This window comes from Argopecten irradians, chromosome 9, assembly GCF_041381155.1.
Source record: "Argopecten irradians isolate NY chromosome 9, Ai_NY, whole genome shotgun sequence".
NCBI classification, from domain to species: domain Eukaryota; kingdom Metazoa; phylum Mollusca; class Bivalvia; order Pectinida; family Pectinidae; genus Argopecten; species Argopecten irradians.
The window spans coordinates 29525264-29545636 of NC_091142.1; the positions used below are offsets into that span (position 1 = coordinate 29525264).

Below are 20373 nucleotides of genomic sequence, written 5' to 3' on the forward strand. Positions count from 1 at the left end.
TATATCTAGGTCTGGTAGTCCTAAAGATGTTGTGAATTTTTTTTTATGATTTCGGTGTCATCTGATTTTCTCTGAGACGACTGTGATTCCATGATTTTCCATCTCCTTTATTTTTTTCATACACAATTTTTCCGATGTCCTTTTTTATCTCATTAGCCATCTTTTGCTTGGTGTTTCACATAACTTCTTTGGTTACTTTTTCCGACTCCAACCTGTCCAATCTTTGTTCCACTGTGCTTAATCTTTGATCTGTGGAGACATCTAGATTACTTAAATCTTTTCTCCATATTCGATGACATTGGGAACTTAAACTGACAATGCAGGCACACGAACATAAGACTCTCTTGCTCATCTTCCGTTATCAAATTGTACATTTGGGGAGATAATGCGGTACATGTTAAACAATACCAAAGCTCGCAAATATCAAAGCGGAGACATGAAATGAGTGGACAGCGCTAGCGGAGATACAAAATGATCTAGGACAGCGCTAGTGAAGACATAAAATGAGGGGACAGCGCTAGCGGAGACCTAACATGAGGGGACAGCGCTAGCGAAGACATGAATTAGATGGAAACACTAGCGGAAGACCTGAAATGAGAGGCCAACGCTAGTGGAAACCTTCAATGAGAGGATAGCTCTTAACCTAGACCTAAAATGAGGGGATAGTGCTGGCGAAGGCATGAAATGAGAGGACAGCGCTTGCGTTAACCTAAAATGCGGGGCATCGCTAGCGTCGACCTAAAATGAGGGGCATCGCTAGCAGAGACCTAAAATGAGGGAATAGCGATAGCGAAGACATGAAATGAGGGGCATCGCTAGCAGAGACCTAAAATGATGGAATAGCGATAGTGAAGACATGAAATGAGAGGACATCACTCGCGATGACATGAAACGAGAGAACATCGATTGTGGAGATATACAATGAGAGTGCATGATGTTAGCCTTGGAGCAACAAACCTGCCATACCTAGGGAAAGGGAAGAAGGCAATATACACTAGTCACATGACTGTTGAAGAGTTTGTAGAATGCCAAGCAGAAGCGACACAAGAGAAGGTAGAGAAGGCAGTTGTCGACAGTGGCAGCTATGGCCAGATGCTCGACGAGTATACAGATGTACAGACAAGAAAACACTTAGCCCTTCTGACCCGGTACATTGACAATGATGAAGCAAAGCTGGCTTTCTTGCAAGATATTCAACTATCAAATGGATCTTTGCATGCAATCTAAGGTTACATGAAAGGTTACCTCACTAATTCTAAGATTTCCTTGACCAACATGACATCATTTGCCAGTGATGGACCTTCAGTCATACTCGGACGAAAGAATGGAGTTGTAGCAAAACTGAAGGAGGATAATCCATCCGTAGTCACCATCCACTGTATGAACCATCGGCTTCAACTGGCCGTCTCCAGAGCCTTCAATTCCACAAATTGAAAACACTGACGAGATGATGATGGGTTTGTTTAAGTATTAACACTACAGCACAGTACGCACCGAGAGCCTGAATACCATGCAGTCACCCCTAAGAGATATAGGCGAATTAGAAACAGAATCCAACTTGACAATGAAGAAAGCCGTCCACACCAGATCGATCAGTCATGAAAGTGCCCTCTCGACTTTAAGGAAGCTGTATGTTGCCATTGCCCAAGACCTAGAGAATGCTGAAGCCAGTGGCCGTGACAAAGGGTTAGTAGACAAGTCTGGTATCCCAGCAGAATCCCTGAGGGAAATTATGCTTAGTTACAACAAAGTGTACTTTGTTTACCTGCTTTGTACTGTGCCATAGTCGCCTCACTGACCAGATTGTTTGAAAAAGCAAGTGTGGTTCTGTCCACGGTCGAACCAAAACTACAGTCCACAATCAACAACCTCCAGAACGGCCATACTTATCTAAGATCACAACAGTTACAGATACTCTGGATATGGTAGCTACAGATGGTACTGATGACATCAGGGATGAGTTTATTAACACATTGGTAACACATTGAAGACAGGATGGAAAAATCCCAGACTGAAGAGGACTCCCTAGACTTTTATGGAGACAGTGCTGTAACCCACCTCTACGATCATTTAGGGATGAACTCTGATGAAGCTTTGGTGGAATGGAATGACATTATACAAATGTTCCGAAAGGACCTGGACAAGTGCTTAATTACATATCTGTTGAAGACACTTGATATTAAGAAAGACACTGTAGGAGTACTGTTTCCGAACATTGTTAGGTTATTGAACATTGTAGAGGTTCTCATCATAGCAACATCTGCTGTTGAGCGAGTATTTTCAAAGGTCCATTTACCATACACAGAAACAGGTTAAGAGTGGCAGCAACCAACAGCCTTCTCATGATTTCCATCAACAACAAGTCTGTAAATGAATTGGACACAAAGAAAGTTGTACACAAATCTTGACATGAAATCCAGGAGAATCTGTTAGAAAGAGAGCAACAGTTCTTGCTTCCGACATTTTTGTGATTCTTTAGTGAATATGAACTTTTCAGACAATCAATATTGGTAGCAAGTTACATGTTTTTACATGTTGCTATAACTTGGAAACAATTTCCTGTGATTCACATGAGCATATTTATTTTATAATTAGTATATTTTTGTTTTTATCTTAAAAATGTACATTTATCTGTGATTAGAGTTATATTTTATTATGATATGTAGTTTGATAGTTCAAATGACAACAACTTTGTTACAAGTATATTTTATACATTTATATATGATATTTTAAGAATGAACTGTACTGTGATCTTTCAAAAACATTTACTTGTGTGTATGTTGTCATGGAATGAATGTTGGCTAGCATATTTTTCAATTCATTTTGGGTAAGGTGAAGATTAATATCTTAAATGAATTATCAAAATTATCAATAAATATGAATTAAGTCTAAAGGTACAAGTTGAATGTTTAGTGAGTGCAAACTTAGAGCCTGAGACGCCCTACTTCAAAGTCACACAAGCAACCACAATGCTATACGGCTCTTTCGATGTATATTAAAGTAATAATTTAAATAATCTGTTCTGTTCCTTCCAGTTTTACTATAAGATAGTCAGTCCATGGATGTAGACGTCGTATACTTGTATTCGGAACCCACGGCTGGAGCATCGAGGATGTCACTTTCCTGAATTATTCGTAGCCGAAATTCAATTACAGGTTCTGTGTGCCAAAACAGATGGCGCATGTATAGTTTGGTCCTTTTAATCGAATAACGGTAGACATGGCTTTGATCTTCCAAGTCTCTCAGATACAGAAATGTGATTGGTCAGTTTTTCTCTCCTGATATGCTTTAATCACTATTTAGATATATATGGCATAGTTACGTTCAGATATAAAAACAGTAACCCCTGGAATATCGAAGATAAGGAGATTATCGACCACCTGCAATATAACAATTATAAAAGACGTCATCTGCGATATTGACAATTTAGTTGTGAAGGTTAAAAATAGATTTTAATTGATATATTTACAAAGAAAGTGCGTTTTCATTTTTTGCGTGTGAAATTAAGAAAAAAAAACCCAGATAAAATGACTTCTTTTCATGGTGGCAAAAAATAAAATCATATTAAACAAGCGTGTAAAAGGAAAACAGAGGAGCTCAATATACATTTCCGAAGCACAATTAAAGTTTAAAATGCTAAAATTATTATAAACAGCAAAAAAATATCCATACTTGCAGCTAGGAAATAAATTCCTGTGTTGTCGCCAAAGGTAGTGGAGGGGTTTGAACCGCTATATATTTCTGTTATAATTAATTTCAATTAATTTATATGATTTTATAGTGTATCATTTTGTTCACACTGTTGGAATTACTTCCTTGTCCCATGTCTCTATCATCTCGGATTAAAGGTCCGGTTCTGATAATATACGTCCATCCTGGTACATATGCTTATTATGTACAACAATGTATCACATATCGTCACATATATATGCCAAAATATAACAGTAGGCCTATTTCCGGTCGTTTTTATCTAATATAATAACCAGCAGTTAATGTTGCCTTATTATTAAAATCGAACTCTATGGATCTAAACCATGTGGATTCAAATGTAAACTGCATTCAACAGTGTTATTGATTGCACAAAAATCACGACGAAAATATCTAATAGTGCAGTCATATATGTACATGTACAGCGATACATAATTTAGGCGCAAATCGTCACTGGTTCGGTTACAGTCATGAACAGACTTGCGTCTGTGCGCATGAATACATTAGCTATTGAATTTTACAGGTGGACTACTTTCTAGGGGCCATTTCCTCTTAATCACGAACTTCCTGTTATTTCCATCGGAAATCCAGCTTCATCGAGGAATTTAGAGCATCAAAATGGGCGGACGGGAAGAATGTGTATATAGAAGTAAATTGGCTGAACAGGCCGAGAGATATGACGGTAAATATTGCTCAGAAGGAATTGTTGAATACCATAACTATCACCGACATGATGAAACCTAGTCCTCCGCCTAGCGACAGAATATTTGGAAATGCATGTCAAATATGACATTGAGTTGTAGCATTTATGTGTCCCCCGTCTCATCTAAACATGTATTTAACCAATATTCATTGTATTGCATCTGAAGTAAATGTTAAAATTGGTGTGTCCATGGATATTATTACGGCAACTGACAGCCGCCATCTTTAATGAGTATACGAACTGTCATTCAATGATTTTAGGTTACAAAATGCATGCAATAAGCATATATCACTGTCGATATCAGTATCTACGAATTGCTGAATGCATATCAGTAGTCTTTTACGTGATCAAGGATTCTTAACATTTTACGTACGAGAAAACTACAAATAAACAAAGGTGAAATCGGAAGGGGGGGTTGGACTGGAAAGGGAAGGGCACTATGCATGCTAACTATTCAAGATATGTCTTCAAAGTATATTGTGTATTGGGTAACTAGATCCTTTCATGAATTTCCAGAATGCATAATTCGTTTATTAGGCCCGATAAGCGAGCAAATTCATTTTAGTTTTCGTTTGTATCAACTGGTGTAAAATCCTGTTCTGACTCATGCTTGAAGTATGTGATCGTTCTTCACTACAGTACGGCTGTTATCGCTCGTTTCTAACACTTTGATGCTGTTACCACAGTCAGCAGGAGTCTGGAATGCTTTATAAAAAGATGTTTGAAATATGAATTGATTTTCACAATCTTGTGCATAATACCTCATTTGATATGCTGGCAAGCAAATATGAGTAAATTAAGATCTTATTGGTGATAAGCTTATAAACACATGAATTGTTTAGTAGGCATTATAGAAAGAACACAAGCAGAATTAATAATTTTCTCTCTTTATGTAGTGTTGTTTGATTGACTTTGCTGATATTTGCACTTTTTTGACACATTAGCATGAAGTATACTCAGGTTAGCAGGTTTTAGCAGTCAGTACTAGTGATAAGGTTGCCCTCTAGCTTTTCATACAGAGGAATTTTGCTATAGTCACATTGGTAGAGTGGCAGACCACAGTCTTTTAGCCCTATAGATACACAGACACCCCAATATACTATCAGTGTTCTCAGACTCACTGATTTTTTTAAATAGATGATTGAAAATTAATGATAGGTGGTTGGGGGCCACAAGCCCCTGTGGTGGCCAATACTTATTTCTGACAAAAACAGCCGGTTGTAAACAAGGAAATACACAGCTGTTTTTGCTGGCAACCGGCTTTTAACAATAACCCTGACTATAGACCTTGTTACAGTATTACACACACATAAAGGGGTTTCCATATATATATATAGAGCTAATCTATGGACCAATTGGCCCCAAGTTTCTTGTTTGACCCAAACTGACTATACTATCTCTCCCTTGTTACACAAGACATATACAATTTGAATAATACATTACAATTTCCGTACATAACACTCTGATCAAATTGTTTTGGCCATAATTAGCTTGAAATTAAGTATTTTGATGCTCAATCGTTATAATATAGTGATGTATGTTTTGTTGTGATTTGTTACTTTGTATATATTATATTATGACCATGTTCACATTTGTTATGTAGATATGGTAGTATGGATGCAGAGAGTTGCAGAAGGAGACTATGAGATGACAGTAGAGGAACGTAACTTGCTTTCTGTTGCATACAAAAATGTTATTGGAACAAAGCGGGCATCATGGAGAATTATCACAGGAATTGAACAAAAAGAAATTGAAAAGAAGAGTGAATGTGGAAAGCAATTAGGTTACATTGTGGATTATAGAAAAAAGGTTTGTAAAACAGCTAGCTATATTGAATATATATATGCTGGAGCTTTCATGTGACCTCACATATTGAATACACAAACACAGGTTGTAGTATTATATTAATTGTATAAAAGCAGTGATAAATCTACGTGCGCATCCCGAGTCCTGGACTCACAGAATTTTAAAAGGACCCATGAAATTTCTGTGAATGGGTATCTATAACACCCATTGTTTTCACAAAAACCATTGAAAAGGACCCACGAAAAATAATCGTAGATTGAACACTGTAAAAGTGAAGTTGTATTGCAGCAAGCAATTTTAAATTAAAAATTTTGCTGTTTACATTTTCACCTGAAAGATATGCCAATATTCATTTTCAGTGGTCAAAATTTATTTTGAAGTTGAGCATCTTTTAAGCTGTTGCACGCTTTTATCTGTTTATATTTAACATCCTATTAACAGCCAGGGTCATTTAAGGATGTGCCAGTTTTGTTGTTGGATGAAAGCCAGGTTACCTGGAGAAAAACCACCGACCAGTAGTCAGTACCTGGCAACTGCCCCATATGGGATTCGAACTTGCATCCCAGAGGTGGAGTTTTGTGTTCATATGTTAGGACATCTTGACCACTCGGCCACAGCAGCCATGGAGACTATGCTTAATGGCCCTTGATAGATTGATTCCTATGTGATATTATATAATCGGAGTAGCAAAAAACCTTTTTCAGAAAGAACAAATAAAATATTTTGTTTGTCTTCCTGGATTTCCCAACCCTTATTTTCTAGTGTTGGCTGATGAAAGGAAACCTACAAAATGTTAAAGGATGATCTAAAGTGTTGTACATGAATAAACATGGCTCCGGCCCATAAAAAACTTAGACAATTTGCTGACTGACTTCTTGCAATGTTGTTGATTTTTTATCATTGAACAGATTGAAGGTGAATTGAAAAGCACCTGTAATAAAGTGTTGGGAGTTTTAAAAGCCATCTTGGACAAGCAACAAGATAGTTCTATAGCTGGGGAATCCAAAGTGTTCTACTATAAAATGTAAGTACACTTTTCATGATGTTGAACATGTTATCAGGATTTTGTTTCTTTCATTTTCCAGAGAACTTGATTTCACTTACTACTGTTGTACAATGTGGCATGCAAGAAAAACCTCTTCCACGCTCATGTGACAAGCATGGTTATTGATGCAATAGCTTTTGCTATTGTTAGTATGATTCTAAGGTATACATTTGAAATTATTGTCATATTTGTTGGACTTTAAAATGAAAAAGCTGGCATGATTTGAAACGAGATCGTTTCATGTTTTCATGCAGGAGCTGTAGAGTAGAGAGAAGGATGTTTACAATCATTTACCAAAAGCCCCTCATCTACATCTTATACAGTACGCACTTAGGCCTATTGCTATGAAACTGTCACCATTCTGGCATTCTCCATCAATTATTGGATCACAAACTTAAAGTATCACTTTTAGATTTATTTTAGTCTTCTGTTTTCGTTATTATTTAAAAGGTCTGGTGTGAAGATAAAGTCATTCCTATTAAAAGCATGTATTTTTGATATAAAGAAATAAAATGTAAAGCAAGGCCATAAACACTTAATGTTTTTGACTTGTTTAGGTATAGGCAATTTCCCCCTAATTGTTCAGGTGATGGTGGTGGGGGAATATTGCTTTGAATGAAGCTTGTTAGCTGCTTATAATTATGAAATCACTTGGAAGACTATATAAAATTTGAAATTTTGTTACACAAGATGATGTATCAGATGAGTTTATGATGAATTCAGTGTTCCGACTAGGAACTGTTTGTGTCAGACTCTGTCTGTCAATTTTACAGATTCAGACACAGGGCTGAAGCACTTCAGCAAAATAATATTACAGTATGCGAGGTTGGAAGAACGTAAAGTTTTCAGTAAATGTTTTGGTAAAATGCTCACAATATTTTAACTACATGAGTAGACTGCATTAAGTGTTTGAAAATCATTAAATAACTTTTTTTTTTTTAAATTTCATTACGTATAGAACCTTGCCCACAGCTTATATAATTCTGCCTATTTCAATTATTAAAATCGGATATGCCACAAACAAGTAAAAATTCAATAGCATAAAGTCATACACAAGTGTAACATTATACCAAACTATTTATGGAAAATTTGAAATATTTTTGAAAACATAGAATTTTTCATGTACTCTTTATATCCTATAAAATTTTGAGGCAAAAGAATATGCTGAAAGGCCAAAATGTGTCCAATCTTAAAAAAATGTACCCTACCAATAATTTGTTTTACTGAAACCAGTCAGAAAAAAACTAAAAAAAAATATAATTTTTGTTGCTAGTTTATTTTCTTTTGGTGGTTCAATTTGTACATGCCTGCATGTAGTTATATCTTGTATTTATTACCATATACATTCTCTACAACAGGTTATAAACAATGCAACACTACTAATGATATGACAGACACATGTAGATTATGTGACATTTATATTTTAGAATTCTTTACATCTTTGAAACTTGTTTTTTTAACATTTTTGCTTCAAGCAACATATTTGAATATATTATACCCTTGAAATAACAAAAAATGCATTTTGGTCGACTTCATCGTCCTTATATATGTAAGACAGAAGATGTAAGATGTTCAGACAGAAGAATTCTGATAATTTTAATTAAGCATTGCAACCAAATTTAGTCTAAACTTGATTTGATGGATTGGAGTCAGTATAATTTTGATGTAAGACATGGTTTGTTTGGTCCATGAATACAAAATAATGAGGTCTGGTAAAGTGTTATACCTTTGAACCTTTTACATTTACTGCACACTTGTACAGTTTTAACGATGTCATAACTTTTTGTAGTCACATTATAATCTAGAATTCAAAGTATAACAGAAATCATTTGAATATTGTCCAGATGACGTATAAAATTCAATGGATTTTGTCTTACATTGCTGACTTTGACCAGTTACACAACATGATTCATTCAAGAAACATCCAAATAAAAATATAATTTGTTAGTTTCTACCATCACAGGATCAATTGTGTCGCTGAATAAATTTTAAAAATTGAATCTTTAATACCAGAAAAGAAACTAAAAAAGAACTGGCTATCTCTAGCAATCTGGTGATGTAAGAATCTTCTGAATCAATATCCTGTTAATTTCTGACAGCAACATAGATCTGACCATGTTCCTAAATCCTCCACCAACCTATATATAAGGATAATTCAGAGAAAAAACCTCAACAACTTGTGACTATATTACACTATTCTGATCCACAATAACTTGTTGTGGTAGTCTTAATTATTACCGTAAAATCGATACGGATATATCGATCGTGCATCAACATAGCTGAAGAGGAGAAAGAGCTGATTTGGATTACAAAGTTCATGAAGAAATTTCTTTGAAAATGTTTTGCTTTTGAGGTAAGTATTTTGTTTTAGTTTACTATGATGTGAAAGACAGGGAAGGTTCAAGCTTTTCTGTTCAGCAAAAACTAAATCTTTTTTGGTTGGTGGGGTGTGTAATGGTAAAATAAATTATTTCTGCCTTCACATACATTACTTTAGTCCTTTAAAATTGAAATATTGATAAGAAATTATGATAATTTATTGAAGAAAAGCTGATTCCTTCCTGTTCGCCTACATCTTAATTTAGTTTGTGTGTGTATGAATGCTTTAGAGAGATGAAAATTTAATATCTTCACACTAATACACTTTGCTTCGTGGGGTTAAGTAAACATAAAGTGTGATTCTTGTATACCTTTTATGAATTGCTACATATACTACACAAGACAAAAACTTTGTTCAATGAAATTGTAGTCATCAATATTGTAGTCATCAAAAGTTAGGGAGGGGGGAGGGATCAAACATTTGTGGTTTATGTGTTCAATTAAAATAAGCAATGTACATGCAAATATATATATGCCGACCCATGTGCTGGTTACAATTATCAACTTCACAGATGTTGATCTAAATATAGTATTTGATCCATGACCTCTTCATTTATCTACATAGCTAGGTACACAAAACTGTTAAGAAAGTTGCACCCCTGCAATATTTCCCAAGAACCTGCCACTAAAGGCTATGTATATGTATTTTGACCATATTACTGTTGAACCTGGTCAACTAAAATTCATATAAGTTGAAGTCCCTGCTTAATTATAGAGATAATTTTGTTGATCAATCTATATACTAGTTCTTGCATTTCATTACTAAAATTTCCTTCTAAGTCGAAAAATCCCTTTCTAAAAGGGAGGATACTTTTTGGGAAAAAAAGAAAGAAGATAAACCATCCTTTCCTTTGACTGTATGCACTGATGATTACCTACGCTAACCAGGTCCTTTCTGGGATTATTCACGGATTCATCCTAATAACACTAGTGGACTGCTTTAAGTTACTTATGTAGAATAATAGTCTTCTAGTATGCGGCAAGTTGCTTAACTTAAAAAAAAACCAACCTGCTGAGGTGTCAGAAGAATGTCGCGCCTAACATACCAAGCTATCCAATATGTACTAGTACTGATTCATGTTAATTAAGAGGGTAATTAATAGGTGTAAAGATTAAAGTTGGGTCTAATTTCCATAGTACATGTGCTATATGGAAACTGTATTTTAAGCCAAGAGAGTCTTGATGAGTGGATGCATTATATGATTGTTGCTGCATTATGTACCCCAACAACTTCTTTCTGTAGTCCACCTTTATCCTGGTATCCCATCCAGAGTTTCTATAAATCATTTAGATCAATAGATTATCAAAGTGATTTCAATATTGAAATTTTAGAATCAGACTAATGCCTTTAGCTAAATATTAGATAATAAATGTTCTTGTCAAGAATTTTAACACATTTTTGGAAAGTTGAAGAAAGAGTAGATGATGCACTTAGTAAATGAAGAATTCAAATTGACAATGCTTACAAGTAAATATGCACTTGCATTGATACTTTAGTTTAAGTTCATGTTTGTTACTCCTTACACTGCTTCTTTCATTATTGCAATTGCTGTTTATGTACTTTACCTTGGTAATGCTCTATAAGACGCAAGTTTAGTAGTTCGGACGACAAAATTGGTGCAACCTTTAGAATATAGAAATTAGCCACAATTAAAGGGGTAATTAATTACAGTTATTGTCCTATCACATCTATGTAATAATATTTTAAGGTCGTGGAATATACCAAACTGGAATGTAGGTTCAGTTAAGCAGGTTGATCTAGTATATATGACCATGGTGCCACAGAAAGTCAGCATGGCACTTTCCTAGCTATATATAGCTAGACAGAAATCTTGGTATTATAGAAAATTGATGTAGTTGACAAAGTTGCTTTGCTTGTTAAATGATTGACATAGATATGTTTATCTTAAGATTGATACCCTGTTTTTGTTGGAAACACACATTTCTCTTGCCATTGCATGATCCAAAATAATTTGCAACTGTGCCAAGGTTTTTCGTTCCTTGATTCTCTCCACTTCCAGACGTCAGGGAGATGTATGTTGAAACCCTCTATGGCAAGGTTTTCTTTTTGGTACTTGCACCTAAATTATCTATGGATTAATTCTTCACTGACGACGCTTTCTAAAAGTTTCATCAAAATATGCAGGATGTTTATAAAAAAGGCAGACTCAAGCAACTGTTTAATCTACCAAGATGTTTGAAGCTTTCCAGTTGTCATAGAATTATTGAAGACGCAAGAAAATAACTCGAATCCCAGGTAAATACTTGGTAAGTATATTGTGCTCTTCTTAACTTACTGTATTGCAAATTCATGTTGTGACTACTACTGCTAGACGTGGTAATTTACAAATTTCTGTTTTTCAATTTTAGATTTCATTTTTAACAAAAGTTTGTAACATTCTTGCTAAACAACTTCTGCCTTATATAACAAAACAAGTAGAATGGATCTATTGCCTGGATTTCATAATCTCCTTGTGTACATTTAGTTTATATATATACCATCCGTCATAGTTTCTTCTACTTCACCCTGCTGTTTGTCATTTCTTCTGCAAGTTTCTCATCAAAAATATTTTCTGAACTGAATATAAATTCTCATCTGTAAATATTGGGTCAAAACTACATACATGCTAATTTCGAATTGCAACATAAATAGTCATATTAATTTATCAATATGTGGAGCTCTGTTTTTTGCCAGTGGACCATACATGTTTGGCCACCATGGGGACCTGTGGCCCCAAACCTCCTATTATTAATTTTCAACCATCTATTAAAAAACTTAGTGAGAACCTTTTTTAAATAAACACAGGATTTTGATTAATGATCATGATGACCAGTTAATTACTTTAATAACTTTCCAATGGAAATGTTTTTATTATAAATTTTTGATAACTTACTTCGATTGATGTAATATATATGGTTTACTTTCTTATGCTAGAAAAGAAGTGTTTTTCTTTGTTTGGTTGTTTTTAAGAGGGCTTCATGTTTTTAAATTGAAATAATTGTATATCATCATCAATATTCATCATGTAATTCTGATATTAAAAGACTACCTCTGACGTGTGTGCTGTTTTTAATGTCAAATGGAGAAAAAGGGCATGCAATGATGAGATGTTTGTTATTGATTGAACAATGAAAAAAGTAACCATGTAATAGTATGATTGTGAGTGAGTTCATATTTTAATGTACCCCCTTTTTCAGTTCTTGTTGTCAAAACATATGTTCATACCAAATTTTTATAAAAAAAAAAACCCATTGGAAACCATTGAAGATCTTGATGAAAAAAATAAATGAAAATAACCAAGGTCATAATTTAGTAACCAAGGTCATGATTGGAGTTTTTCTGATGTAGATATGTAAACAATTCTGTTGAAGAGTTATGACCATCGCGTTAATTCTTCTTTCTCCGGAATCGTTCAGGCACCAACTGTACCGTGGGTTTTTGGAAGTCGCGTTTCGTTGTCGGGCAGACACCGTGTGGACACACATTCATGTCCAACAGGTAAATTTTTCCTTTGACAAAATATACAACATACATTTCCTGGGTTGCAAGCTTTTAGTGTCTTCCTTATTATTATATATTCATGTATTAAATTTTGTCTCTCGCTGTAAATCCCCATACACCGCTGCTACAAATTATTTTCTTATTTTTATTTGCTTAATGTGTAGTTGTAGTTTTTACTAGTTTAGTGAAAAGCTTAAACCTATATATCTTATAACTAACTTTCGATATGTTGGGGAAATAGTTGAAAGTTTATAAATATCAAAAAGAAAAACTGATTGGATACTTCAACACATGAGATTTGGTTGATATTTGTACAACCTGAAGTGGAAGTGGATAATTTAACTGGTACTGTATGTAGCCAAAATAGGTTCAAAATGTTAAAATGCGGTACATAAAATACTGATTGTGCTTTGGGAAAAATTGTTCAAATTTTTGCTTAGAAATTGAAATGAATTTGTATAGGTTAACAAAAGGGTAACAAGGTAGCAACAATCTTAGATATTGTTGAGTTTGAGAAATGTGATCTGGTGTCCTCTGATCATCTTACTGCCATTTAGTTGACAGTTTCATGTACATGTTGATAAAGGCTTGAGATTTGGAAGATGCTGTATAATACATATGATTAGTGTGAATGGTCGGAATATGTGATTATGGAGATGAAAATTGGTAGCTATAGTACCAACTATTTGAATTCTAATAAAGTTTCATTGATTTGATTTAGAAGTTATAAATAGCTGTATATCTGAGGTTAAAATAAATGCTGAGTCTGCAAACTGGTACTGCACCATGCTGGCAACTTGTGGAAATGTGTTTAAATTGGGACAGTATTTCTCCTTTTGTTTTGTTGTTCTCTGTGGGGAAATTATCCAGTTAGGGTTCATTGGGTTGACATATAGGTTATGGTATGGAATTGCATGAAATGCTCACGTTTCCCTCTTGTTTGTGTGCTTTCCGAACTTTCCATTATATTCCCATCAGAAAACGTTTTGAGTTTGTTTTATTTTGCTTGTTAAAATGTGCTTTTATGTTATGCTTTCCTGATTTCTGATAACATTTCGCATTTTTTTGGTTCAGAATTTCAAGCAAAGAATTAATGAAGTTAAGATAACTTCATAAAGAAGTAGTACAACGATTTTAAAACCATTTTCTTTCCCATCAGTTTGATTTTTAGTTAGTTTTTGAGGTGTTTTAAACTGACTGGTTACAGTTTTGACGGATTTAGTCTTAAATGAGCTCTAGTCTGTGTCTAAAAATTCAACTGTTATAGTATATATATTTGCAACCATTATGTATTATATACAACACAATGTGTATGAAACAACAAAACACCAAAAACAAAATATTTTTTGTAATAACAAACATTTTATTATAATGAATGTAATTAAAGAGAGTTTTACCTACAAAGTAAGCATTTTATCGTTATATCGGCCTCTACATACAAAATGCTCACTTCTTCGTTGTAGTGTTCTCTACAAACAAAAGAAACACTGTCATTATACAGATTTTGTTGCTGACTGAATTCTTTGAAGAGTTAGGAGTAGCATTGGATATTCTGTTTTGCGTGAAGTGGATATAGGTATCAGACAGATTTCTAATGCTCCTAAGAGGGCAGCTAATCTGCAATTCCGTAATCCTTGAAATCACCAGAGCTTTTCACCCTTCTGTATGTTTGTTGCCCATGTAATTAGTGGACTAAAAGTCCTTTGTCGTCACTTGAGGCAGTTATGAAAGGGTCAGATTATCACCTTACTACTGAATGGTGTGGACCGCTGATACATGTAATAACTGGTGTAAAGGTAGAATCAATGTGGACTAATTGTAAACAGAGATCAATAGTGACATAGCTACCATTGGTCAGTTGTATATACCTTCGGTCAGTAGTATAGTGGTGGGACATTATGTTCATGTTCAATCATTGAAATTTTCAGTGAAGCAACAAGCATATATAAAAAAGATTTAAATGCCATAAGCAAAATATCAATCAAATATTTAACGTTTCATTATTTAATATTACGTACTTGGTCTTAGTACATAGTTTATGTACATTTAGGTTGATTTTGTATCTGTAAAATTAAATGTTAAAGTCTAAGTTATACTCCCCCTCCTTCAAAAAGGTAAATTAGTTATATAGATTTTTTTTTTTTTTTTTTTTTCAACTAAAAAGATTTTTATCAATTTCTAATTGGTTGCATTTTGCTTGTTCTCAGCTTGAAACTTTTTCTGTATTGGAAACAATGTCTTCATATTTGAAACATTACTAAGCCTTTTTAAGAGAAATAGAACTTACTTACTTTTGAATGTAGATTATTATTACTATTGATATATCGGTATTAAACACAGTAGTTATGATGAGGTGGTGGTACCGGTCAACACTAAGCAGCTTCTGTCTGTTTCTACCATAAATTTGTAACAGGTCTTCTGACTAAGTATGTGCTATAGGAGCGAGTGTAGTTGACTTGTGAACAGGAGAAATCAATACATTTCAAGCTGCTTGATGTTGAGAAAGCATTCAGTTCTAGCTATATAAGCAAGGCAGGAAGTTTGCTTCTCAAATCACTAGAGCATGCTATGGCATAGAGCAATCCTGTCACTTGCTGCATCAGCTCTGTATTTAGTCTCTCATCGCTAGGAGAACCTAAAGTTGTAATCATGTAAAGCTGTTTCACCAGTCCGACTTGACGACCGCTAACAGTGGTCTGGTCAAACCTGCTTTTGAGATTGATTTGTTTACTACCTGATAGTATATATATTGCGGGCACCCTGTTGGTCAGTGTGTGGGTCTGTTTGTACACACCTGTTTATTATACACCTGTAAGTGGCACTGATCAGCACTGTGTTAGAAGCCTGTTTGTTTATTCACCTGTAGTCATGATGTCCAAACTGGCTTGTAACTTGGCACATCCTGTTAGGAGATAATCTGGCAAAAAAAAGTTGGTCAGAATATTCACTGTTTTGAATTGCTTTGTCTTACACTGGACCAGTGCTTATTGGAACATGTATAGTTCGGAAATAAAGCTCACAATTGAGGAGCAGTTTGGATTACAAAATTTTGCAATCACTGATTATAAAATTTGGGATCTGCAATAGGTGGGCTGGGGACACAAGTGTCTGGATAATAGATATATATTGGGTCCATTGTATTTCTGAATCTTCTGAATTTGATTGATAAAAAAAGGAAAATGCCAAAAAATGACCCAGTCTGGAATAGTCTTTGAACCAAAATGTAGTGCTTCATGTGTGTTATCCTTAGATTGCTCTGGATGATTGCTGATATTTTTTGTCATTTAGCAAGGTTGCCTTATCACATTTGTTTAAATTACTATCTTGTAAGACTTTGTAATTAGTTGTGGAAAGTAAAATCATTAGCAAGGCTTGTGTGCTATAAAAGAAAGGTCTATAAAACATGATTAAAATAAAACAACAGTATTTTAGTGCTTCAATAAGATTGAGAAAAAGAAAAGAAAAAGAATAGCAGCAGAGAAAAAGCTGAGCAAGACAGGTGTCCTTTGGTGTCTGATCCCCAACAAGCTAATTATATAATTGGCAATTATTCAAAATCTACTGTCTGATGGCTATTTCCCATCCAAACTGTTGTAGTAGTGCTATCACGATTACTCAACCTTATATATTATTTACATAATATTAGTGTTTGAACAGCCCTCTTGCATGGTCGTTACTGTCAATATTTTAATAAGTTAGCTAGGATTTTTTTTTTTTTTTTTTTTTTTCAGATGTGAATATTTTTTTGATAACTCTGGGACAAGATAAAATTTTGATCCTGGATTTCACTTAAGATGATGGTAGTAGTGGGAAAGGAGTATTAATTATTTCATTTAAAACATCTTTTTCTAATATCTTGGAGTGGCTTTACTTCGTTTGGTGCTTGTAGCAGTTACTACCTAACGTGTGTACTGTATAATTTTACCCACCTTATTTCTTCTTCTAAATAGCTCCAACCATTGAACCTGCTCACTGTGTCATATCATTCTAACTGACAGTTGTGCAATTAAACAACTCTAAACTTCTTATTCCTGAGATGTGTGTCACTAATATTAGTGCTTGTAGCATAGCTTCAAAAACAACTTTTAATGAATCATCTAGTTTCAAAATTATTAGTCATGAAATCCATGTGCTTTACACATTCAAAAGATATAATTATTTTAATGACTGCATCAAATTTTATGGTTTTTAAATGTTGAATGATATATGTTGATCCATGTACCAGTTTTGTAGAATATTTGAGGTCCATATCTATCTTACAGGTGTGGCGATTACTATCGATACCTGGCCGAGATTTCCACTGATGATAAAGCAGAAGTGACAAACCAAAGTGAAGAAGCCTACAAAAAGGCATTTGAAGTGGCAAAACAGGAATTAAAACCAACTCATCCGATACGTTTGGGTTTGGCATTGAACTTCTCCGTGTTTCACTACGAGATTAAGGGGAAATACCAGGTTGCTCAAGAAACTGCTCAGAAGGCTTTCGACGAAGCCATAAGTGAACTGGATACATTGGAGGAGGATAGCTACAAGGATTCAACGTTAATAATGCAGCTTCTCAGAGACAACTTAACACTCTGGAATCAGCAAGATGGTATGCCATATTTACAATATACTGTAATACAGGGGATCCCGGAACAGTAATTATAATTCCAAATGTAATCAATATTCCAAGTCAATAGAACCTTTATAGTAAATAAATCTATTGATTAGCATGATCAGTATTACAGATTTAGATATGAAAGAAGAATTGGTTTAAATTCTTAAAATAATGTGGGAAAAGTGTAACAAAGCTGTCAAAATGAAGAATTAGTCAAAATTGATAGAAAACAGCCTTCAATTTATGGTTTTGGTCAAATCAAAAGCAGGAAAAGAGTGATTCTTGAGAAGAAGAACTGATGCTTGTAATTAAATTGTGTGTAAAAAACATTCTATTAACTGTAAAAATGGTTTTTCACACCATGTGTTAAATATTCTCACCTACACAAACTCCATCTTGGCATTAAAATCTTGTAACTGAAAGGTACAAATACCAAAAGAGGAACAATCAATGTTTGATGTTGATTTTTTATGCAATAAGTTATCAAAATGACACAAATTCAACTTGCATGATAAAAAATGACAACTTTTGTTTGTTAACAGGAGAGGAACAGGATGCGGAGCAGGAAACAGAACAGAATTGATCCTGTGGCTGATGGAGGAATCCTCTGGCTTATAGCATTCATTTCATCCACTAGCTGATAGACAGGACTATTACATGGACTTGGGAATGTGATGTTTACATTGTTGTATTGATGTATATTGGGGCGAAACTAAACAGCGTTAGCACAAGTTTGTGTATTTATTGTGTGATGCTGATAAATTCTTAATATAATGTTCATCTGAAAAGTTTTTAAACTGAAATTGTTCGTTTTGTTAAGTATGGTTAATCTGTTTCTTTATGGTGGTGTCTAGCTTAATTTAAGAATATAGCAAAGAAATAATTTCAAAATCAACCTTTGTATTAGTGATTGGAAAAGGATGTATTACTGTTCTGTATTTCATGCTATGACTACAGAGTTATCTTTTCTTTCGGATATGTGGAAATGAATGTAAAAATGTATCTAAGAAAAGAACATAACTTTCACACACAGGTAGTGATAATATCTACTCTCAAGAGCAGATAACTCTGTGATATACAAAGATGGAATATGTATGAATCATGTCTGAAATTTAAAGTGTAGGACTGAAAGGAAAGCTCGTCACTATTTCTTCTTGTCTAAGTATATCAACAGTTGATCCCTTTGAGGTCCAAACTGTTGTTTCAACTAATATTGTTCCCAGCAGTTAAAAGAGACCTTTCAGGGTTTTATTGTCCCAATATTGTATTTCAACATATTGTAAAATTATAATAGCTGTGTATTAATGTTGTTTAACTATTATGAACTCATTAATGTGAGACTGCGCAGAAATTTTGTTAATTGTTTTAGGATTATTAATTCAGAAATTGAAAATATGACTTACCTCTTAATTTATTTCTCAATATTTTGATAAGGTTTTTGAAATGGAAAATATCAGAATCTCTTAAAGCATAATCGGTAATTATAGACAAATATTTCTTCAACATTGAATTTGTAATAGTTTTACATTGTGAGTAATTAACACAAAAAGTTCAGACAAAATATGACATTTCAGTAGGATTCATTATTTGATTAGCAAAATTTTGCTGAATAATTGGAGATGAGACAATTGATCCTTATTGTGTTCATGTGTTCTATTGGTAATTGACTGAATGGATTTTGTTTTGATTTATTAGTGGCTAAATGGATTAGGTTCTCCATGGATAATGGCTAAATGGACATTGTCTGAATTGATTAATGGCTAGAATTTTGTCATACTTATTTCATGGCAAAATTAACTTTGTCCCAATCGATTATTGGCTGTAGCTAGGACTTTGTCATAATATCGTGTGGTTAAATAGACATTGTTCTATTTGATAAGTGGCTAAATAGACATTGTCCTAATTTATTAGTGGCTAGAATTTGTCATAAGTATTGTGTGGCTAAATGGACATTGTTCTATTTGATAAGTGGCTAAATGGACTTGACTGATTAAAGTGGCTATTTATAAATGTATTTTGTCTAGATTGTGGTACTATAATCTTGCCATTTATTATGTAATTCATGTGTTACTGACTGTCAAACAATGTAGACCTCTATATTCACTAATATCACTGACTGACTCAGAGTATATTACATACCTAATTCAATAAAAGCTTCTCGGTGGTATGTTGAAGCATAGAAATTTGTTGCACTTACATATTTGGGAGATTGAGGAGTAGGGGAAACGATGATTTCAGAGAATACATCATTCTTAGTTGGCATTAGCACTTGCTGTTATTAAAATGCAAAACAGGTTGTAAAACAATTTGAAGCAACCCTTGTCTGAAAACAATGCTTTTGTCAGTTGTAATATGATATAAAATACATTGTGCTTTGATTTTATTACTCAATATCCGTGTAATCTTAATAATGTATTCCTTATTGTTTTGTTTTTATGAACTTCATGTGAAACCATTAAAAATATACATTAACAACATTCTCTGTTGTCATCTGTTTGGATAGAGATAGTACCCACATTTGTAAAGCAAGTAAAATTCTACAAAATAGAAAGTACAGGTACCTACACCAATTCTTTAAATAGTTAAAAAAGTTAACGTACTGATCTAGATTTTGATGTAGGAGAAGCAGA

General features: G+C 34.0%; 1 protein-coding gene across 4 annotated transcripts in view; it reads left to right on the forward strand.

Annotated features, from left to right (window-relative positions):
- The first annotated feature begins 4205 nt into the window (after positions 1-4205).
- The window catches only part of LOC138332016 (uncharacterized), a 38967-nt gene continuing 22799 nt past the window's right edge, over positions 4206-20373 (forward strand). Inside the window, exons 1-5 of one of the 4 annotated variants that reach the window (XM_069279941.1) lie at positions 4207-4390; positions 6015-6220; positions 7126-7241; positions 17406-17737; positions 18286-20220. In XM_069279941.1, the coding sequence (XP_069136042.1) occupies positions 4327-4390; positions 6015-6220; positions 7126-7241; positions 17406-17737; positions 18286-18326 (759 nt within the window). In that variant the 5' untranslated portion in view covers positions 4207-4326 and the 3' untranslated portion in view covers positions 18327-20220. Of the gene's footprint in view, positions 4391-6014; positions 6221-7125; positions 7242-17405; positions 17738-18285; positions 20221-20373 lie in introns of those variants that run through there. The other 3 variants (XM_069279939.1, XM_069279937.1, XM_069279940.1) reach the window with 3 other exon arrangements.